Below are 24,179 nucleotides of genomic sequence, written 5' to 3'. Positions count from 1 at the left end.
ATAGAATGTAATTCCATTTTAAATATATTCTGATTTATTTAAAGCAAGTGGATAAAGTTATTACAACCATATGTTGGTTCAAAGTTATCACATGTTCCTTTAAATAGTATGTGCAGCCTATAACATACATAAGCTACAAAAATCAGGCTGAAGAGCTACATGTTTTCCACATGTAATCAAGGGCCAAATTTGCACATAAGAAAATGACTGCATCCAGAAGGCAAAAAATATTCTATGTATAATGGAAAAAACACCCAGAAGGTGTAGGTATTAGGCTGTCCATGGCCTAAGACAAATTTACAAGCAAGGGTGAATTTATGGATCATCACGGTCCAACCTGTTTATATTGGCTTGTTTAGACACGGCCTTCAATCTTTTCCAAGTTTTTCTAAGAGCATCGGCATCAGGGGAATGGTGATGACCTGCAGCCCCCTTGGGAAATCCTGGATGTACTCCAGGTGGGATTCCTCTGCCAATAAATACGCATGATGACTTCCTTTACTTTCTCTAAAGCAAAGCACAAGCAACTTCTGCAGAACATGCCATACCTTTCTGGAAGCCTTCGGCCATGTCTTTCTCCTTTCCACTTAGCTTCATTATCTTCTGCTCTTTGTTGCTGCATTTGATCAAAAATGGCATGGTAATGTTCATACTGTCCGCGAGATGAAAAAGATGATGGAGCCACAGCCCCTCCACTGCCAAAAAGGGGAGCCTAGGAATCAAACAAAGAGCTCTCACATGCTTGTCTCACAAGACCTAAAAGGTCTGTACTACCCTCAAAAGAAAAAAGTAAATTTCAACACTTGACTCTTAGAAAGCAATTACCTAATTTAACATGTTTTCCTACTATATTATAACCATTAACAATCAAAAACTAGTATACTTTGTTACTAACAATAAAGCTTAATTCAATGTAACTAAAATATAAACTATCACTAAATTTATGTAACTATGAAAAAACCTGGTCTTAATGAACAAGTTTTGAAACAAGTTTCTAGTATACATTTTATGTGATCCCATCCTATTAAGTTTAAATATGTATAGCTTATAAATAAAACAGAGCCTGCTTTTGTAACACTCAAAATTATATCTAATGAAAACATATGGCATTTAACATACCCCAAATCCAATTCAACAAGCAATGAGGATATAAACACCACTGAAACATACTCTAGGTGTAAATAAAAGAAACAAAACAACATACCAATCCTTAAGCAGTTGACAAACAAACTGGGAAACAAAGTGTAAAGCTTGAAAAACATTTCATTTCCTGTAGTAAATGAGTGGCCACAGGCACACTGTAAAGTAGTAAATACTGAGCAAATTTACAAAATAGAAAAAAAAAATTATGAGAAATAAAAATTCCAAAAAAAAATCACTGGAGAAAAATATTATTCAACGCAGCCTTGAAAGCAATGTAACAAAGAAAGAGTAAATGATTAAATATGAACCATGGTATTAAAGTAAAACTTAAAGTAAAAATAAGCACTGGAGGTGTATGTTTAGGTGTTGGCAGTACGGGGAAAAAGGATGCAGGAAGACATAAGAAGTTAACTAGAAAGAAGGCAGATAGGAAGTGTTATTTGGTCCTAAAAGGTCATCACAGGTAACTACCCTCAGCTGTGCGAGTTCATAGAATAAACAACAGAAAGCACGCATACATTTTCTAGCAGGAAAGTGCACTAAAACAGTTTCTTAGAAGGTTGGTGGGACTTCCCTGGTGGTGCAGTGGTTAAAAATCCGCCTGCCAATGCAGCGGACAAGGGTTCGAGCCCTGGTCCAGGAAGATCCCATGTGCCACGGAGCAACTAGGCCTGTGCGCCACAACTACTGAGCCTGCGCTCTAGAGCCTGCGAGCCACAACTACTGAGCCCACGTGCCACAACTACTGTAGCCTGTGCACCTAGAGCCCGTGCTCTGCAACGAGAAGCCACCGCAATGAGAAGCTCATGCACCACAACAAAGAGTAGCCCCCGCTCACCACAACTAGAGAAACCCCGTGTGAAGCAACAAAGACCCAATGCAGCCAAAAATAAACAAATAAAGTTTTAAAAAAAAGGTCAGTAAGTCAAATTACACATGATAAGCAAGAATAAGAGAGAGAACAAAGTAGAGGAACTAATTAGAAGGCTTGCTGCACTGACACCAAGCCAAGAAGCCTGCGAGCAAAGAAAGGCAATCAGAGAAGAAGTCAACGGTGAAGGGAGCTGTGGGTTCTCTGCGGAAATAACAAAGGATGAAGGCAAAGGCATAGGACGCAGCCTCAGAACACACGCACCCAAGCGCATGGAAAACTCACAGAAAACAGAGATGTCAGGATGAGAGTTGAGTAAGTGTAGAATGTTACAGAGGTCAGGGGGCAAGAACTGCACTGCAAAGAGGAAATAGGAACCTCAGAGGCAGAGGCCAGCAGCACCAAAACGAAGACAAAGTGACATGACTCAAGTGGAGGGGCAGCACTCAAACGCAGATGAGAGCAGAAGCCAGAACACTGCCCGGAAAGGGAGAAGAGCTTCCAGGTGACGACATCCTGAGGAAGAAGTCTGGCTAAGGAAAATACGAGAACCAAATAAAAGGCATTTCAGTGTACCCAGTGAGGTAAAACTTGTGTTAACATCTTGACGCAAGAATTGTGTACAGTATTATAAGAAAGCCTGATTTTAAAAAAAGTCAGCTCAAGATAAAAATAGAAAACTGATTCAAGATGCTTGAATAGCAAGAGATGAAAGTTGCTAGAAATAGGGAAGATACTTCATTCGGCAGGAAACTCCATCAAGGTGATTTTCATATACATTTTCAAAATGTGCATCTCAGGGCAAGATTATCAGAACCACAATTCTGGTAAAAGGTGGTCATACCTCCTACGAGCCTGGTTCCTCGAGTTTAGTCTGGCGCTAATATCAACTTAAGGTTGAGTGTTCTAAGGTTTCTCTCTAGCAAAATCAAATGTATGTACATATCTCTGAAGATACCTATACTCAAAATAATGCTGAAAACACTGTACTAGAATACTGAAACAACAGGATCTTTTAAACATGACTTTATTCACCAATTATAAGCGCAGGTTGATGTTCTGACACATACAGACACTCTTGGAACCACTACCACAATCGAAACCACATCCATCACCCCAAAAGGTCCCTCATGTTCCTTTGCAGCCAACACCCCCTCCCTCCTTCTAGCAAACACTGATCTGCTCTCTGTCACAGAAATTGGATTTGCCTTTTCTTATCATTTCATACAAATGGATTCATACAACATGTACTCTTGTGCCTGGCTTCTTTCACTCAGTATGCTGTTGATTGACCCATGCTGTTGCATGTATTAATAGGCTATTCCTTTTCAACGCTGAGCAGCATTCCAATATATTGTCAAACAACAGATACACTCTTATATATAATGGTTATCTATATAATCAAACTATATATGTGGAACATTTCATAATTTTTCTAAAAACGCACTTTCATAAGAGATATATCAAAAATGGATAAAGCATTGAAAATCAACTACAATTTAAAAAAAGAAAAAAAAAAACCTATCAGAAGAATCAAAAAGAAAAAATGGACAAAGCAAAAAGTCCCAGATTTTGCAGATACTAAGTAATCAAGGACAGAAGGTTATTTATACTGTGCATAATGTCTTGGTATTTAGAGGTATATAATAACAGAATATTAACTTTGAAATATTTCCCTTAATGTTTAGTTTTTGTTTTATCTTTATTTTGGGGAATCTCCTTAATTTGATTCACATTTTTACTGAGCTTCCAGGTCCTTATCAACTGTACAGAAATCAAACAGCTGAAGAAGTTAAATATTTCAAACCTCACAGGGAATAAGTACAGAAACTAACATAGACTTTGCTTTACGTCATGGAAAATAAATTGTTTTATTAACCCTCACAGAAAGCAGTATAGAAGTTTATGAAGCGAAGCAGAAACCTATTAAGCACATAGTATCTCACACTGTTGAGAAACTATAATCAAACATTGGTAAAACTGGACTTTAGGATTAAATATGGCTTTAGACATCATAGGGAAAAAAGGTGCTTCACTGCATAAAGAAGATATACGCAAAGGGAGAAGAAAAAATAATCAAATTCTCAACACCAATCATGGACTGATACAAAATGCTTGACAAGATCTGAGGGCCTGCACTTTGGTAAGATTTTACTTTCTAATCATATAAGATATGGGGTTAGTTATTTTAGAATGGGCCAAATTCTGTCTGAGTCATTCCTTATCACTCAGGAGGTTAAAAGTTCAATTTCATAGTAAATTGGATAGTACAGTACAAAAATAGTAAAGTACAATTTTAAAGATAAAACTGTATTACTAAAAACTGTATAAGTCTATATTAATACAGAACTAGAAAAAGTGACTCCTACTGGGTTATTGATATGTAATATGAAAAATGTGTCATCTCAAGACACTGAAATACAAACCAAGAAAGCCAGGGCAGAACATGTATATCTACATAAACAGATAAATTTTTATTCAAATCATATCTTTCAGGGAAAAAGAAACAAGTAAGAATGGTAATCATTTCAACTTAACAAATATCTACTGGGCACCTAAATACCAAGTTTACTGAGCAAGGTCAGGCGAATTCACAGTTTAGAGACCTTAAGTAACAGCTGATTGGATTATACAAATTAAAGCTGATAGTACAGAGGAATAATAGTATGTATTCATTTTTTATTGCTGTGTCATAAAGTACTACAAACTCAGCAGCTTAAGACAGACCCATTTGTGGTCTCAGGAGTCTGGGCATGGTTAGCAGGGTCCTCTGCTGGGGGTCTCACCAGGCAGAAATCAAGGTGTCAGCCAGGGCTGCCACCCTCATCTGAGGCTCAGGATCCTCTTCCAAGCTCACTGGTTCCTGGCAGAATTCACTCCCTTGTGGCTGTCACGGCTAAGGTCACTACATTCTTGCTAGCTGTTGGTCAGAGACCACTATCAGCTCCCACAGGACACCTGTGCTTCCCTGCCACGTGAACACGTGCTTTTTCCCAGGCCAGCAGAAGCTGTCTCTCTGACCTTCTCCCTTCCAGGCTGCTATGAGGGAGGCTTATAAAATAGTGACGTGACCACAGGAGTGGCTACCCCATCAGCAGGGCCATACAACACAGCCTAACTAAGGGGCTGCGACACACCCTGTTCACAGGTTCCCCCATGCTCCAGTGGAGGGATAACATCAGGCCTGACCCCTGGAGTCAGGAATTTTGGGACCACCTTAGAATTCGGCATATAAAGGTTGTTATGAGGGCGAAAGAAGAAACGCAAGATTCAGACTGGCAGAGCAAGGAAAGGAAAAGGAGCTTAACAGGTGAGTCCTTGCAGGCCAAGCTCAGGCACTGCTCTTGAAATTCCTTCCTCCTTCCTTCCTCCCTCCCTCCCTCCCTTCTTTTTCTCTTTCTTTTCTTTTTCTTTCCTTTCTTTCTTTCTTTCCTTCCTTCCTTTTCTCTTTTTCTTTCTTTTCTTTCCTTCCTTCCTTGTCTTCCTTCTCTTTCTTTCTTTCTTTCTCTTTCTTTCCCTCCCTTCCTCTCTCTCTTTCTTTCTTTCTTCTTTTAAATGAAGAAATTAAGGCTCAGGAAAGTTAAGTAACTTGCCCAAGGTTGTACAGTGTGGATCTGCCCAAAGGAAATGTCTAACTTAACCTACCTAGGTAAATGGCTGGTTAGGTCACTGGTTACCTAGGTAAATGGCTGGAGGTAGGAGTGAGAGTGAGGAGGGACGGAGGGTGCTTTCAGGTAAAGACTAATACAGGTGTCAGGACGTAGCTCCAGCAGGCCACACACAGTGGGGAAACTGCAGTACGGTCCTTAGCTCAGCATGACTAGAGCGCATGGCACGACCAGGATGAGTGCGGAGAGACTGGCAGGGCCCCGCTTAGTACGGGTCTTCTGAAAACGGAATCTTCAGGTCTGCGTGAAGCTAGAGGAGGACTTTAGGCAGAGTGGAGACAAACTGTATTTGATTTTAAAAAGATGCCTCAGGCAGGAATGGTGTACCACAGCCTTCACAGCAAACTTTTTATGCAACTTTAACAGTGTCACATATTAGTTATCAGTACAAATTACATACCAAATATGTGCAGGAAGACTAAGGAGTCATAATAGATGCTGAAGAACTCTAGTAAAAAGTAAGTGTATCCCCCCAAAAAGCCAATTGTATACCTTTTCAAGAGCAGGAGGAAACTGGAGAAAAAGCAGTAGTGTGAGTGCACTGGCACCAAAGGCCTACCTTCATTTCACCACTTCCACCAGCACTCAGCACGTTTCTCCATCCTTGTTCCCTGGCCCTATTTATTTTCTCCAACTTTTGGGGAAAAGAAACAAACAAAACACCATTTCAAATATTTAGTATAAAGTACATGAAATACATTTAGAAATAAAATGGAATCAGTTTATCCCTTTAAAAAAGAAAAGGGCGGGGGGGACTTCCCTGGTGGCGCAGTGGTTGGGAGTCCTCCTGCCGATGCAGGGGACGCGGGCTTGATCCCTGGTCTGGGAGGATCCCATGTGCCGCAGAGCGGCTGAGCCCATGTGCCACAGCAACTGATCCTGCGCTCTAGAGCCCGCGAGCCACAACTACTGAGCCCGCAGGCCTAGAGCCGGTGCTCCGCAGCAAGAGAGGCCACCACGATGAGAAGCAAGTGCACTGCAGCGAGCCGTGGCCCCCACTCACCGCAACTAGAGAGGACCGGCGTGCAGCAACGGGGACCCAACGCAGCCAGGAAAAAAAAAAAAGGCGCATGTGTAGGACGCAGTGCAGCACAACGGGGAAATGGACCATCCTCTTACCCTTTCCTTTTCTTGCCTTTTCATCTGTTCAGCCTTCATTAAACTAATCTGTAACGAGTTTTAAAGACAAACTTTTTAGAACTCTTGAAACTATTATCCTCTCCAACTTGGCAGGGGAAAAAAGTAAGAGCGAAATAACTACCTGATCCTTTTGTTTCTTTTCTTTTTCATTCAATTCCAACCTTCTCTTCCTTACTGGTTCCTTAAATAAAAAAAGAACATTTTTTATCAATAATAAATATTACTTCTTCTAGTTTCATCAGTAAAGCTAGCATACCAATGGTAGACATATGCCCAGGGAGGTTAAAAAACAGAAATAAGTTAGTAGTATTTGTTTGAAAGAAATAAGGAGGAAAGGTTTGGAGGTTTTATAAGATTTGTTTCTTCTTTTATAATTATTTTTACAAAGCTTTAAAATAAGCAGACAGATGTCTTTATACCTCAAACAGTTTCCTCCTTTCTTCTCCAGGATTCACTTTCTTCACTGGACTTTGATGGGCCTGGACAAAAAGTAAAACTACAAATTAGATAATGATTTTGAAAAATTCAAATGTATGGAAATTTAAAACAGGAAAAAATGTAAAGCCAATACTGCCATAACTGTCTTTCAAAATATATTATCCCTGGGGCTTCCCTGGTGGTGCAGTGGTTAAGAATCTGCCTGCCAATGCAGGGGACGTGGGTTCGATCCCTGGTCCAGGAAGGTCCCACATGCCGCGGAGCAACTAAGTCTGTGCACCACAACTACTGAGCCTGTGCTCTAGAGCTGGCGAGCCACAACTACTGAGCCCGCGTGCCACAACTACTGAAGCTGACGCGCCTAGAGCCTGTGCTCCGCAACAAGAGAAGCCACCGCAATGAGAAGCCTGCACACCGCAACAAAGAGTACCCCTGCTCGCAGTGATTAGAGAAAGCCCACGTGCAGCAATTAAAGCCCACACACAGCAATGAAGACCCAATGCAGCCAAAAATAAATAAATAAATTTTTTTAATAAATAAAAATAAAGTCACCTATAAAAAAGTAGATAAAGGACACACACAGAGGTTAGCAAAAATAAAGGAAATAGCCAGTAACTACCACCCAAGTCAAGGCACAGAATACTGCCAACAAGCAGAAGCCCTCCACCAGAGAGGTAGCCACCATCCTGACTTTACTAATCACTATCTTGCTTGTCTTTATGGCTTTGCCAATTATGTATGCCTTCCTAAGCAATACAGTTAATTTTCTGTGTTCTGAGTTGTATATTAATGGAATTACACAATATATATTCCTTTGTATCTCACTTCTGTTGCTCAACATTGTTTTTAGAATTGTCCATGTTATTATCTGTATCTGCATTTGTTTTCTTCATTAAGTAATACTCCATTGATGTTGATTCCTTTCTTGCATAGTTATCTCGCACTTTTCTCAGCAGGTCTAAAGTATTTGAGAATTGGGAGACTGGGATTGACATATATACACTAATATGTATAAAACAGATAACTAATAAGAACCTGCTGTATAAAAATAAATAAAAAATAAAATAAAGTATTTGAGGGAGTCTGTCACTATGTCTCTCCATTTCCTTTTCTGATTATTCATTTCTTCATGCTGAACTTCTATCAGGCCACTTTACTGAATTCATTAGTAATGTTCTGCTGCTTCACTAGGATTTTCTACATAGGGAATCATATCATGTGTAAATGTCTGTTTCCTCTTCTCTCCCGGTATTTATGTTTATTTCTTTCTCTTTTTAATTACATTAGCTAGGCTTCTGGAATAACATTAAATAATAGCAATCATTGCAAACATCCTTGTTTTGCTCCTAACTTTAATGTAAATGCTTCCAATTTTTCCGTATTATGTATAATGCCTGACATGGGTTTCTAGTATATATAACTGTGTCATGTTAAGAACTTTCCCCTCTATTTCTTGAATGAAAGAAATTTGGATTTTTTAAATTAATTTATTTATTTATTTTTGGCTGCATTGGGTCTTCGTTGCTGCGCGCGGGCTTTCTTTAGTTGCAGCGAGCGGGAGCTACTCTTTGTTGCGGTGCGCAGGCTTCTCCTTGAGGTGGCTTCTCCTCTTGTGAAGCACGGGCTCTAGGCACACGGGCTTCAGTAATTGTGGCATGTGGGCTCAGTAGTTGTGGTGCACGGGCTCTAGAGCGCAGGCTCAGTAGTTGTGGTGCATGGGTTTAGCTGCTCCGCAGCATGTGGGATCTTCCTGGACCAGGGCTGGAACCTGTGTCCCCTGCATTGAGAGGTGGATTCTTAACCACTGCGCCACCAGGGAGGCCACTGTATCATTTTTAAAAACCATTTTATTGAGGTACAATGGACATACAAAAAGTTGTACATGTTTAATGTATACAACCAAAGAAGTTTTTTTTTGTTTAAACTGTTAAATTCTACTCAACTTTCAGTATCTACTGAGATCATTTATGTATGATTTTCTCAACTTACTAATGAAGTGAAATTAACCAGTTTCCTACTGTTGAACCATCCTTGCATCCCAAAATGTATCCTATTTAATAATTCTTAAATCATTCTTTTGATAAATGGTTTGAGATTTGGAAAAACTTCTTTTAGGATTTCTGCATGTGTGCTCGTAAGTATAATTGACCCATGGATTTCTTTCTTTTTTTATCTTGGGCTAGCTACTCAATTTTGTGAGCAATGTTAAGCCTACTGTATGATCAGTGTTTCAAACTGTTCAAAATACAATTCTATATACCAAAAAAGATTAAAAGTATTTACAGGAAACTCTAGTCATTTATCATGAACCAATTTTAAAGTTTTCAGCTACCTTAGGAAAAAATGAATATAAAAAGACACACTGTACAAAATTATTTACCAATGTTGGGCTTCAACTCAAAGGAAAGCAAATGCTACTTTAAAAAAATTATTTCAGTGGTCATTTACATTGTTAGTAAAATAATTCAGCATTTGATTATATCATTAAAGCGTCTCCACTAACAATTCCATTTCAATAGCAGCTGTATTTTGGCAAAAGTCAATGTTATGAAATTACTCTCACATACCACTTATTGCTTCTACTTCCTAAATGTTGTAAAATGACCATAATGGATAAGCACTAAAATTCTAAATGCGAATTCAGAATATTACAACATAAATAAGACCCACAATCAATATGAAATTAATATAATTAATTCCAGAAACATATTACTGTTAAGATATTATATAGCTCACAACACATAAAAAAGAACTAGAAAGGCACCAAGAGTTTCCTTTCACTAAAAAAAAAAAAATTCAAAAAGATATTTAAAGTTTCTGCTTACTTTAGAAAGCAACATGATACATAATTTAAACATAATTTCTTCCTTAGGAAATGCAACTAACTTATTTTAATGAATACATTATTTAATCTGAGCACAATAAAATGATAATATTTACAATATGTAACATCATCAAATGGGTTGATAAACTGTTAAAATGAGAATAATGATTCTCTTATACTGTGTTTTGGCATTTTAATTAAATGACCATTATAAACCAAATCCATTTTATTGACACAGTATGTTTTAAACTCAAAGCTACATCATCAATGTGATAAGTGGTATTAAGTCTCATACCAGGGACTTCCCTGGCAGTCCAGTGGTTAAGACTCGGCACTTCCACTGCAGGGGGCGTGGGATTGATCCCTGGTCGGGGAACTAACACCTCGCAAGCCGCGCGGTGCAGCCCCCCCCCCCAAAAAAAACAAAACCTCACACCATGACTAACTAAATGGCAAGTTTACTCCCTGACAAAATGACCCAAGCAGTAGGTTCCCGGAACCGTCCCATCTCCTCCTCACTGTATTATTAGATCCTAACTCCTAACCTAATGGTGGCTGGTTATTTCAATTCAACCTTCACTTAAGCTGAACCATGTATCTCACCACCTCGCCCCAGGAAAGACACTAGGGTTAATGAGATGACAATAATACTGAAATATTTGAAGAACAGTAGCTTTCAAACTTTTTGTAAAAGCAACCCACTGTAAGAAATATATTTCAGGGCTTCCCTGGTGGCGCAGTGGTTGAGAGTCCGCCTGCCGATGCAGCGGACACAGGTTTGTGCCCCGGTCCGGGAAGATCCCACATGCCGCGGAGCGGCTGGGTCTGTGAGCCATGGCCACTGAGCCTGCGCATCCGGAGCCTGTGCTCCGCAACGGGAGAGGCCACGACAGTGAGAGGCCCGCGTACCAAAAAAAAAAAAAAAAAAAGAAATATATTTCACATCCAGGCCCAGTTAAGATACACACACACACACCCCCCAAGTTCCATAAAATACTTTTACTATGTGTAGCTGAGTCTGTTACTTTCCATTCTATTACTTAAAAAAAAAAGTCCGTGTTCTTCACCCACTAAATGGTTTTGCTACCACTAATAGATAGCAACCCCCTCTTTTAAAATAGTCAAGAGAGTGTTCTGGGGGCACTATTACTGAAGTACAAGGAAAAAACAGTTGTATATAATGTTTTTTTATGGCATTACAATCACAAAGTTAACATTTCAAAGTATGCTTTATATATATATAGAATTTAAACTAGTGGGGAATACTACCCAGGAGCTTTGTAAAAATACATATTCCTTCCATACAAAAGAGTATTACTTGGCAATAAACAGCAATGAAGTACTGATACATGCTACAACATGGATACATGCTACAACCTTGAAAACACTATACTAAGCAAAAGAAGCCAGTCACAAAAGACCTGGTATTGTATGACTCCAGTTACATGAAATGTCCAGAACAAGCAAACCTATACAGAGACAAAAGTAGATTAGCAGTTGCCCAGGGCTAAGGGTTGGGGAAGAATGGGGAGGGAATGCTAATGGGAAAAGGATGTTGTGGGGAGGCAAGGAAAATGTTCTAAAGTCGATTGTGGGGATGGTTGCACAACTCTTGCAAATTCATTGGAAACCATTTAATTCCAAACTTCAAATGGATGAGTTGTACAGTATGTGAGTTATATCTTGATAAAGCTATTTTCAAAAAACACATATCCCCAAGAGTTGCTGAATTATAATTTCTGGACACAGAGCCCTGCGCTCTACATTTTAACAAGTTCCACAGGTGAACCCTTACGTAGCAGGTCTAGCACTGGTCTCCACATTTGTGAACCACGACACCCAACAACTTAAAAATATTAACATGAGTGATACAGCATCTCACGATACATGACCAGCTTTACACCAGATTACACAACTGTGCGCAACAAGAGAATGTTTAACTAAGACACCTACGTACCCTTGGGTAAGTCACATGAAAGCAAGAGTTATATTCATGTTTTGGTCCTCCAGATTGCAGCCTCACATATAAGATATACAAATATTTGTGAAATAAAAATGCCAAGCTGTTCCTCTGACATCACACAAGTATTTTTCAGAACACTATTTCTACACAGAAGAGAAAAATATGGTTACATAAAACATCCATATTAAACGAAAAGTGTTGTTTTGTTTCTTTGCTCAAGTCAGAACCAAAATACTGAAACATACTCACGGAGCTCCCTCTGGTGGCTTCATAACCACTCCTCTGTTTTAACCGAAGCCTTTTAGAAAACAGCTATGATTATTAATAGGAACTGGAGCAAAGAAAGTTTTTATGACATGCAGATATTTTTAAGATATGCTGAGTAATAAAAACTTAATGTGTATTAGCTTAATTTTCTGCAGTTAAAAAGAGCCAGACAGGACTTCCCTGGTGGTGCACTGGTTAAGAATCTGCCCGCCAATGCAGGGGATACGGGTTCAATCCCTGGTCTGGGCAGATCCCACATGCTGCGGAGCAACTAAGCCCGTGAGCCACAACTACTGAGCCTGCTCTCTACAGCCCACAAGCCACAACTTCTGAGCCCATGTACCACAACTACTGAGCCTGCGCTCTAGAGCCTGTGAGCCACAACTACTGAGCCCGTGCACCACAACTACTGAAGCCTGTGCGCCTAGAGCCCGTGCTCTGCAACAAGAGAAGCCACTGCAGTGAAAAGCCCACGCACCACAACGAAGAGTAGTCCCCGCTCACCGCAACTAGAGAAAGCCCGCACAGCAACTAAGACCCAGTGCAGCCAAAAATTATTTTTAAAAAAGAGACAGGCACTATCTAAGGGGTTATGGTTTTCCTTATAAACTTCTCCTTTTCAAGCTTGATAGAAAGTTAAATTTAAAATTCTAAGAGTCATTATGAATTTGAATCTAAAAGATGCTTTAGATTTTCTGGGGACAAAGTAAGTCTTTTAAAAAAATATATGAGGGCTTCCCTGGTGGCGCAGTGATTGAGAGTCCGCCTGTCGATGCAGGGGACACGGGTTCGTGCCCTGGTCCGGGAAGATCCCACATGCCGCGGAGCAGCTGGGCCTGTGAGCCATGGCCTCTGAGCCTGCGCATCCAGAGCCTGTGCTCCACAACGGGAGAGGCCACAACGGTGAGAGGCCTGCGTACCGCAAAAAATAATAATAATAAAAATAAATAAAAAATATGAGTCATATAAAAACCAAAAAAAGCAACTTATTTTAAAAAATCACATTTAAAATAATTTAGACATTTAGTTTCTTTCCTTTAATTCTTTTCATTGTTAGGGTTTTTTTGCAGTACGCAGGCCTCTCACCGCTGTGGCCTCTCCCGCTGCGGAGCACAGGCTCCGGACGCGCAGGCCCAGCGGCCATGGCTCACGGGCCCAGCCACTCCGCGGCATGTGGGATCCTCCCGGACCGCGGTACGAACCCGCGTCCCCTGCATCGGCAGGTGGACTCTCAACCACTGCGCCACCAGGGAAGCCCTTCATTGTTAGGTTTGAAAAACTTCACGCATGTGTCGTTTCTTTTATTTTTTAGTTTTTATTTACCTGAAATTTTTTCTAATTTGTTTTCATCATGGTAAAACACATATAAAATTTACCATTTTAGAAAACAGTATGGAAGTTCCTTAAAAAACTAAAAATAAAGCTACCATATGATCCAGCAACCCCACTCCTGGGTATATATCCAGAAAAACCAAAAAATCTAATTTGAAAAGAAACATGCACCCCAACGTTCACTGCAGCAGTATTCACAATAGCCAAGACATGGAAACAACCCAAAGGCCCATCAACAGACGACTGGCTTAAGAAGATGTGGTACATATATACCATGGAATACTACTCAGCCATAAAAAAGAATGAAAGTTGCCATTTGCAGCAACATGGATGGACCTAGAGATTATTATGCTAAGTGAAATAAGTCAGACAAAGACAAATACTATACAATATCACTTATATGTGGAATCTAAAATATAATACAAATGAATGTATATGTAAAACAGAAATAGACTCACAGACACAGAAAACAAACTCATGGTTACCAAAAGGGAGAGGGACAAATTAGGAGTACGGGATTAACAAATAAAAACTACTATACATGAAACAGATAAGCACCACGGATTTACTGTATAGCATAGGAAATTAATACCCAATATCTTGTAATAACCTATAATGGAATATAATCTGCCCCCAACAATAAACTGAATCACTAGAATGCTGTACACCTGAAACTAACACAATATGATAGATCAACTATACTTCAACTAAAAAAAATTTACCATTTTAACCATTTTTTAGTGTACAATTCTGTGGCATTAAGTACATTCACACTGTCGTGCAAAGAAATCTGTCGTGAAACGTTGTTTAAATAAGCTGCATGATTATTTCATGTGCTAATTATTACTTAGTTCTCATTGGTCTGGTCTAGAAAATCATGCCAAATGCCTAAAAACTTTAAGGGCAACAACCTTGCCTGAACTCCAAAACTCTTATAACTATCACCTGAATCATGTACCCGTCACTAACTATTTGATGGGATGGTATCTGCTATTCAGGATATTATTAACTGGAATCTGAAAATACCACAGCATGCTGTTCTTGCATACTGAATAAATGCTAACTGAAAATGAGGGAAACATTAAGAACAGCAACATACTGTTTGATTCGACCAGCCATGTGAAAGAATAAACACTTGGCTACGATCCCGCCCAAGGGTGAGGACCACCTGCTACATCTTCAGCCCAGCCTCACCAAGCGCTCTGATCTCTCCACTTGGTCAGGTGAACACTTGGCCCAGAGATTAAGGCAAATGACCTTCTACAAGTCCACCCAAGTATGTATTTGGGTTACAAGAGAAAGTTAAAGGGATCGTATTAATTTTTAGTCTCTTCAGTACAGCTATCGATAATAATCTTAGCAGACTACTCGTCTTCCTAACTGAAGAAAATAGCTATTGAGTCTATTTTTTTCCTCCTGTGACCTTATGGAGTACAGACACATCCCAGTGTGCTCAGGAGTTGGTCATTATCATTTTTTCTCTCTTGGTTCTGTTTTTCTAATAGTTATCAATGTGCTAACAACGGTAACAAAATGGCCTCTGCACAGTTTTACTAACAACTTTTGGGTGTTATTCATTCCTTTTAAAGAATTAACACTTGAGTGACTTGAAACTCTGTTAGTGCTCTCTAATCCACTCATCACTCACTTATCCAGTCAGTGTTTACTGGGGGCCCCACTGGTTCAGGCACCAGTGAACAACATCACCCCTGCTCTCACAGTTTCACACCTCCACGGAGGAGGCTGGAAACAAGCACATGCAGGAAAAACAGCGGAGGAAAAAGCAGACGGAGCTGCGGGGGTGGGCCAGAAGGCTGGATGGCAGTTCTATCCATAGAGTTGCGAGCACAGCCAGGAAGGAAGGAAGGAGGAAAACCATGCAAGAGAGAGAGAGTCCTCCAGGAGAAGAGAGGAGCAAGTGCAAGTGCTCTTCCGCAGATAAGTGCTCGGCATGTCCGAGGACAGCAAGGTTTCATGAGCGCTGCTGGATGGAGACTAGCAAGGAGGGAGCAGAGATGAGACTCGCGGAGGTAACAAGGGCACCTTCTCGGAGCGGGAGGAAAGGCTGCTGGCACCTCTTGAGCAGGAAAGGGCGACAATTACCCTTCACCACCGGAGCAGCGCTGAGGCTGCCGTGTGCGGACAAACGCAGGACGCCAGTCTGCGAGCAGTGAGGTCAGGCCGGGGAGGGCGAGGTGGCCTGGACCAGTGTTTGACAGAGTGGCGAGCAGCAGTCAGACTGCGAACAGGACAGGTTCTGCAGGCGGTGGACAGGATGTGACGGTGACGGGGCGTCAACGGACTTCAGGAGCGTGAGGCAAGACAAGAACGATGAGCCTGGGGACGGCACGGGACCTGGCGTTCAGACTTACACAGCCTCACGCTGGGATGCCCATCAGACACCCGGTTAGAAATGCGAGGACAGCACAGCTCTGGAGTTCAGGAAAGGAGTCCAGGCTCGAGATGCAGATGTGTCGGTTTACAGGTGCTGTCAGAGCGCGAGGATGGTCCGGGGAGGAGGTGTCCCCGGCTGGCGTCCTGAAGCACTGGAGCGTCAGGGGTCAGCGACAGCAGGAGCTTGCGCCACGGCAAGAGGAGCAGGCAGGCAGGGAGGAGGACAGTCAGCAGAGTGTGGTATCTGGACTCACGTGAAGAGAACGTTAAAGGAAGAGCAGGTAATCAGTGAGTCCAAAACTGAGGCAGAGGAACAAGACACCTGACCCCTGGACATACCCAACTGGGCTCCCTGCGGTCCTCGCCAGGAGTCGCGTCCTAACAGCGGTGACAAAGCAAGAGGAAAGGGGAAGCAAGGAAGCGAAGACGTACAGACAAGGCTGGGGGAAGTTCTGCCATTAAAGGAGCACAGATGCAGGGAAAGGGCTGGATCCAGGGAGACATGGGAGGGAGGATTTTGTTAAGAAGACTGAAGATATAACATGTCTGTTTGCTAACAGGAGTGATTCGGAAGAGAGGAAAAATATGATACCGAAGAGAGGGTGAAGTCCTATAGTACGCAGAAATACTAACAACAGATGGTCCACAAACAGCTGGGTCGCCTCTGGATCAAAACACAAATAGATCAGCAAAGTAACAGGAAGAAAGGCAGGATATTTACAAACACGTAGGACTGATTGGCAAGAGGGCTGCTGAGTGTGGGCAATTTCCTTCCACTTGCTTCTGCTTTCTCAGTGAAATAGGAAGCAAGGCCATACCCTGAGGTGAAGAGCAAGGAGAAAGCAGGAGATAACCATCCTGGAAAGTGGGAAGGGAACTGGGCTGTGGAAACGTAACAGGGTGGTGGCGGCAGTGCTTGCCTGATGCTGGGGGTTTAAATTTAAAGCGAGACCAGTTAGAACAGCTGCCTGTTTTCCCCACCACATTCCACTGGGGCAAGACAGTCGAGGTTCTGGAAACTATTACAACGAGAGAACATGAAATTAAAGCCGGAGAAAGAAAATAAAAATGAAGAAGGGATGGACAATGAAAAAACTAGCTAAGATCCGCGGATCCAACAGAACAAAGAAGTTTTGGTGGTACAGTCCTCAGGGAATGAGCTGAAAACACAGGAAGTGGTCAGAGAGTGGGGTACTTGTAACTGAGACTACGAAATAGATGCTATTATTGATGACAAATGTGATGGCATGACTACAAGGGAGAGTTCCAAGGTGAGGCAGGAGACACGATCACCGATGAAAGAGAACCATCAGGAAAACAAGGCCGTGCACTACTGCAAGGGTCATCTTCTCAGATACTGAAGTCAACAAGAATCATGACAGTGCAGGGAAGTGTCTAGGATGACCCTCACGGAGGCGCAGCAGCTGACACAAAGCCTGGCGGAGTGGCTTAGGGAGCAGGGGAGAGTCTGGCAATGCCAAGCGAGGACCACGCCTCCATCGTCCCACCTCTAGGCCCAGCAGGACTGAGGGACCAGGGGGAAAACGGTCCCCAAGAGAGACGCATGACAGTGTGTTCAGGGCAAGCCAGGTTTTAGAGCAAAAGAGGTGAAGACACTCTTGACAAGGTTAGAACACAGGGGATTTTGCTGATGATGTGCTCTCCAAGGCTCTGTGGAAGGGTTCGGGGGTGGGATCGGGGGAGGGCCAGAGCCTTAGGGAGCTGAGAGGCTACGGAATGAGGGCACGCGGGGGCGCTGGGTGTCTTGTGGTGACTAAAGAAAAGAGGGCAAAAGGCTATGATGGAATTGCTCCACTTAGGCCTGAATAAACATGGTACCAAAAAACAGAAACACAAACGTGGTGTGCCAGCTGTCACAATGCCCCTCAGCTCGCAGTTCACCCTTCACCGTCCTGCTCGTGACCCTGGAGCTGGACAGGGCAAACCTCAGGCTTGCATCAGGATGTAAGCTTTGTCCGCAGACCATGTTGGAGAGAGGGACGCTGCACAAGGAAAGGGCTTCTCTTCCTCTTGTCCCTGTGGGTGCAGGACAGGCGGTGACACCACCCCTGCAGGCAGAGTACCCCCAGCAGCCTCTCTGCGAGTTTCAGCGGCAGCCTCGAGGCCAGCTGCCCGCCGCACCCGGTGCCCCAGCCGGGCAGCCCAGCCCAAAGGGCCCAGCAGTGCCCAGCAGGCTCCTCCATGGGCCTCTCAGCACGGTTCACCCTATGAAGGTTCCAGGAGTCTGATCAGCTCCACAATGGACAGTCTCGCATCTGCCAGCCTCGGCCCTGGCACCTCAGCGAACTCCACTACCCAGGGGTCACCTCCATCCACACCCAGCAGGCTCTGAGTCTCGGCTCTAAGGGCAGGCGGGGTGATACTCTGGCCTCTGTCTCTCCTATGGGCCCTGCCTCTGCACCAGGAGCAGTGCCTGCTTCCTGCGTCTGTCTGCTAGGCCTGTATTCTTTAGAGCTCTCTTTAGCCCTCAGAAGTCAATTACCTAAAAACAGATCGTAATTACTTACACCAAACTTGCCCCTGTCAAATTATTATGTGTTCTGTCTCCTGACTGGATGCTGACCTACACAACTTATTTGAAGACTGCTTTACAGGGATCATGCTGAACTACTTTATCATAGCTTCTACCCAAAGAGACGGACCACCCCTACTAGGAGGTCTGTCTTACAGCATTACACACACCTTTGTAACTACATGTGTGTGTACGTGTATGTATGCATGTGCATACGCAGTGCAAACCAACAGGTTCCATATACCAGAGAACACAGCTAGGGACGTGAAGAAAAGTATCAGATTCCTGCAACTAATACTCTGTGTCCTTAGACACAACCCCTAAATGCTACAGGCCTTAATTTTCATCTGAAATATGACAGACTATATGATCATATTCCTCCAGCTCTATGATTTTATTTATCTCATCGTGAATTCTTAAATTCAAAATTTCCCCAGATTTTTATGATGTTTATCACAGGTATTTACTTAGTTTAGGCACAAAGACAAATGGGCTCTGCTTAGGTTATTCAAAAATGATTTCATTTATAATGTTACTTTCTTTTTACTGCACTAGCTACTTTACTTAACTAATGTTTCTTTATGACTTCTGTAAGTCTCCCAAGTTTTAGAAGACTGGTGAAGCAGAGAACAATGTTCTTTAGTAACTTAATAAAAACAATCCTATGAAAATCAAGATTAACTGAATTGAGCTACAATAAAATAAGGTCAAACTGAGCATGTTATTAATACACAGTTTGTAGCATGATCATCATACCTGTTTATGTTTTTGGAGTGGTTTCTTTTCATGTAATTTTTTATCTCCATATTTCTTATACGTTAAAGGGACTCCATATTTAGCAGCAGGCTTTGTAATTTTCTGAGCAGACACAACAGAAGCCAAGCTTTGTCCTGAACCTGGTCTTTTAGCTACATGAAAAAAAATAGAAAAAATTATTTTCAGAGTTCTTAATAGGAAACCCCTAATTTCAAAATTCTTCAAGATGGCCTTGTTCATGTTCACAGTCACTGAGATCATTGAATCTGAGACTTTTCATTAAACGTCTCACTCCCTCCTTACCACACGGCAATGCCTCCATTAGGGCTATTCCACACTAAAGCCACTCTTTGAAAGAAGCAAGAAGCTAACTTTTTGAAATTTCTCACATGTTGAAATTTCTCACACAGAACAAGCACGTCCCTAAAACTGACTGTGGATGATGACTGCACGTATCTGTGAATATACTAAAAAACACTGACCTGTTGACTTTAAATGGGCGAATTGAATGGTATGCGGATTATATCTCATTACAGCTGTTAAAAATAAACTTTAAAAAGAACATTCAGTGTCTTAGAAATTACTTTTGAAATCAGAATATAAACCTCAAGAGCAAAAAAAAAAAAAAAAAAAACAAACCTCAAGAGCAACTGTTAAACATTAATTCCATCACTATGAGCACTTTAATATTTGCTTCATATATAGTCTACGTAATGCCTATACCTACAGACCCATTGAAGAACAGGTACTTAAAAGAATCTCTACAGCTAAGGGTCCCATGAAATGAGTATGTTTATGCACTGCTGGTAGGAATACAAACTGGTCAAACTTTCCACAGAGCAATCTATATCAAGAACAATGTTTACGGGAATCCCCTGGTGGTCCAGTGGTTAGGATTCCACGCTTTCACTGCCAAGGGCGCGGGTTTAATCCTTGGCTGGGGAACTAAGATCCCACAAGCCGCGCAGTGTGGCCAAAAGAAAAAAAAAAAAAGAACAACGTTTATGAAGTGATTTTAAAGAAATAATCAGAGAAACACAAAAATTTATACACAAGGATAAACCCTGCAGCATTACGTATTAAACTTTTATTGAAGCTCAGACAAGATTCAGTCTTAGAACAATGATAAATTCAAGAAAAATAGACTAAAGTAATGAAAAAGAAAGTCTACACCATGCGGCCATCAAAGATACTAAAGGAGGTTAAAGAGTCTCCTCTGCTCGAAGCCTTCCTGGAGCCCCTTCCTCCATGACCCCCTCCCCCTACTCTGCCCCACTCCTCACTCAGCCTGCCCTCCATCCCAGGGGTGTACCATGTCCTAGAGCCACGTGATCAACCTCTGCCAACAAGCATGCTTCTTCTTTAAGAGGGTAATGGAGAAAAAAATTACCTGGGAGTTCATGAGGAAATACTACCATTAAACTCTGTTCTTCAAAGAATATTTAATTGTATTAGAAAATGATCAACATATAATACTGTGAATTAAAAGAAATGAACCTTTGTTTATATAACACAACCCCAATTTTCAATCATTATGCATCTCCTATCACAGAAAAAAATACACCAAATATAAGTCTGTGTTAACATTAGGGTAATTTCTATTTTCTTCTTTTTAATTTTTATAATGAACACATACTGTTCATATAATTTAGTAAACTCTTACAAAAATAAAAATAATATAAGCCCTTTGACTGGCAGTTTAGAGATTCACAACTAATGTGTGAGATATGGTGTGGTACAGTAAGTGTTTCCACATACTCCAACTGTATCAGAACAGGGACTAGGAAATGTGAGAAAAAAAATTTCCCCTTTGAAAATTCAACTGTAAGTTCCAATCGGAAGACAGATATACAAAGTCACACCGCTGCAACCTGGCTACTTATATTAACATAACCAAAGAAATACTGTGTAAAAAAAAAAAAGAAATACTGTGTGTACCAGAAAAGGGGCAAGAGGCAGTAAAGCACAAACACTCCCCAGAGAAGAGGGAGGATTACTCGTCTGGCTGCCGAGGGGTCTCATCTCAGAGGCGAGGCTCCCAGTGGGAGGAAGCTTCCTGCCACGGGGAGGGGGCCCACAAGGTAGTGCCTCGCCATTACACATCTCCTCCATCCAGCTCCTCACACCAGAGTAGAGCAGAGCTCCTGTGCTGTGCTTCCCAGGAGGCTCGCCCACTGGGAAGAAAGTGCTGACACAGGGATTCCTTCCTGCCTGTGTGACAAGGAGGCTTTTGAAGAAGGTGTGACTCCTCGCCAGGAGGGACACACTGACCCTGCCCTGGGTCTGTCTCATGAACTTGGTTCCAAGTGGATCTGATCTCCCAGGACTGCCAGTCTCGGCCGGCGCAGAGGATGAGCCCCGGGGTGTTTAAGAAGAGCTAAACCCAGCTGGCCTCCCTGAGAACACAGTCACACCACATCCAGCTGATATGGACTCGCTTTTATGATACAGGATTTATTTTTATTAATGTGTTCATACTCAAAATGGAGTAGAACATGCAAAGCATTATGTTTGAAAAACAACACAATCTTCAAATCTTAAATGACTTCCACTGATTTTAGAAACCCATTCTGAAATCATTCCATGCAGAAAAAATGTAATTTCCCTCTCACAGAGATACACTTACATACATAAACATAATCTATAACCACACTCACAGCCCTACAAATATTCCACCGCTGCTGGCCATATTTAAAAGAAAATCTATCCTTACTAAGGTGACTGACTTCACACTGATTTACATTTAAAGTATTCTAGAATACTAAATATTTCTCAAAGAAAATTATTTTACATAAATATTAAGTATTTCTCAAAGAAAATTATTTTACATAAAGATTTGCAGTTAACTAGGGCATTTAATAACATTTTGTAACAATGTTCTCAGAATATGAGCTGAACATTTGAATATGACAGATTTCAAAATAGAATTCATTTAAATAAGGCAGATAATAAGGGGAAATTTTGTTATGAATTCATCAGAAAGTGTTGTATATTGCCATATAACATAAAAAATTTAAAGATGCATTTCCTCTGGATTACCCCAACTTACTACATCTACAAATACCTCTAGCATAATTAGTATACTGATTATGGCAAACAGGGGAAAGGATTCATATTAAATTTCATTTACCTGGTATAGGCTGTGCTCCAAACCTGGAAAATGTTTTTAGACAAAATTCTTCTGCAATAAGCTTAAATTGAAAGATGGGGGAAATCATTAGAAAAAATGTTAAATTACCAACTTTAAAAAAAAACCTAGCCATTAATCAGAACACATTTTTTCCCTTTTCAGTCACAATTATGCTGCCAAATAAACTGTACTAAAATCCAAGTTACCCATTCAAATAATTCCTCGCACGCTACCTTCTCCCCAGTCTTACCAATATCTTTTTATTATTTCTCTGGACAAGCTCTCGTCTCGAATTAACAAAACGCACCCCCCAGGCCCCTGCACATTGCCTTGCCTGTTCTGCGTTTCGGCGATTTAACAACACTGCCCTCCATCTGGAATAACCTCTGTATCGAGGTGCATCCGTCTCCCTCATCTACTTCAAAACTGCTGAAGAATCACTTCATTATCCCTCCCCTGTATTAACCTCTCGGTTATTTCAACTTTACTCTGAATATTCTCAGCATCTCCAATGAGTTTTCGATCTTATCAATATATAATTGTAAACATATTACTGGATAAATATTTGAATATTCTTTTTTTTTACATCTTTATTGGAGTATAATTGCTTTACAATGGTGTGTTAGTTTCTGCTTTATAACAAAGTGAATCAGTTATACATATACATATGTTCCCATATCTCTTCCCTCTTGCGTCTCCCTCCCTCGCACCCTCCCTATCCCACCCATCTAGGTGGTCACAAAGCACTGAGCTGATCTCCCTGTGCTATGCGGCCGCTTCCCACTAGCTATCTATTTTACGTTTGGTAGTGTATATATGTCCATGCCACTCTCTCACTTTGTCACAGCTTACCCTTCCCCCTCCCCTATTTGAATATTCTTACATAACTTAAAAGTTATCTCTTTTTACTATTACTACAACACTCCACTACTTATTTGGAGAAGCAGAAGTCATTAGTATTTCCTGCAAGTAACTTTCTCTCCCTACTCACTATATTTTTTCCCTCTTTAAAGGTAAAACTATGTTAGCAACAATATAATTGCTAAGTCGATTTAGGCCTGCTTTTTTTCTTACTGGGCAAAGAAGGGAAAGGCAAGTGAATTTTCTCTTTCTTCGAGAGAACAGAGGGGTGGTGAAGGGAAGATTGCCCACAGTGGAAGGGATCAGAAACTCCAACAGGCAAAAAGCCAGAAGCTAAGATGGTCGCCTTTCCCATCAGGGATCCCTATAGGAGCAGTTCTCAAAGCCTCATAATAACAGTGAATCAGCATCACCAGGAACTTATAAAATATGCCAATTCTCAGGCTCCATCTCAGATTTACTGAAATAGAAATAGAGGTGGGATTCAGCAGCGTCCTCCAGGTAATTTTTATGTATGCTAAAGTTTGAGAACCACTGCATGAAAAGTCTGCTTCACAGGCAACTGAGAGCCAACTGTGTGAGTGTGCTTTCTCTTCTGAACATGTGCGCTTTTTTTTCCTTTCTTTTTCATGGAAGACATGCTTTATGATCTCCACCTTGCCCTAAATCTGAGTGTGAGTCTGTCTTTTCCCCTGTGTGAATGCACATGTGAACTGAGAGATGGGACATGTGGAATCCAAGAAGATTCTGGAATTCCTATGTTGTGGCGTCCAATATAGTTGCCACTACCAACATGTAGCTATTTGGATTAAAATTTAAAATAAATAAAATTTAAAGTTCAGCTCTTCAGCCACACTAG

General features: G+C 41.3%; 1 protein-coding gene across 10 annotated transcripts in view; it reads right to left on the bottom strand.

Annotated features, from left to right (window-relative positions):
* The window catches only part of NEK1 (NIMA related kinase 1), a 231,528-nt gene that overhangs the window by 135,143 nt on the left and 72,206 nt on the right, over window positions 1–24,179 (bottom strand). For 9 of the 10 annotated variants that reach the window (XR_009564445.1, XM_060301363.2, XM_060301362.2 and 6 more), the window contains 7 exons: window positions 22,460–22,520; window positions 19,330–19,481; window positions 7,242–7,301; window positions 6,944–7,003; window positions 6,802–6,849; window positions 6,242–6,316; window positions 549–712 (listed from right to left, as the gene is read on the bottom strand). Coding sequence is in view for 9 of the 10 variants with exons in the window: in XM_060301363.2 (XP_060157346.1) it covers window positions 549–712; window positions 6,242–6,316; window positions 6,802–6,849; window positions 6,944–7,003; window positions 7,242–7,301; window positions 19,330–19,481; window positions 22,460–22,520 (620 nt within the window). In the remaining variant the exon portion in view is untranslated. The remainder of the gene's footprint in view (window positions 1–548; window positions 713–6,241; window positions 6,317–6,801; window positions 6,850–6,943; window positions 7,004–7,241; window positions 7,302–19,329; window positions 19,482–22,459; window positions 22,521–24,179) is intronic. The other variant, XM_060301364.1, reaches the window with a different exon arrangement.

Source organism: Globicephala melas, chromosome 6, assembly GCF_963455315.2.
Source record: "Globicephala melas chromosome 6, mGloMel1.2, whole genome shotgun sequence".
Lineage (NCBI taxonomy): Eukaryota > Metazoa > Chordata > Mammalia > Artiodactyla > Delphinidae > Globicephala > Globicephala melas.
Note: the sequence above shows the minus strand (reverse complement) of the source record. Positions and strands in the feature narration are given on the sequence as shown.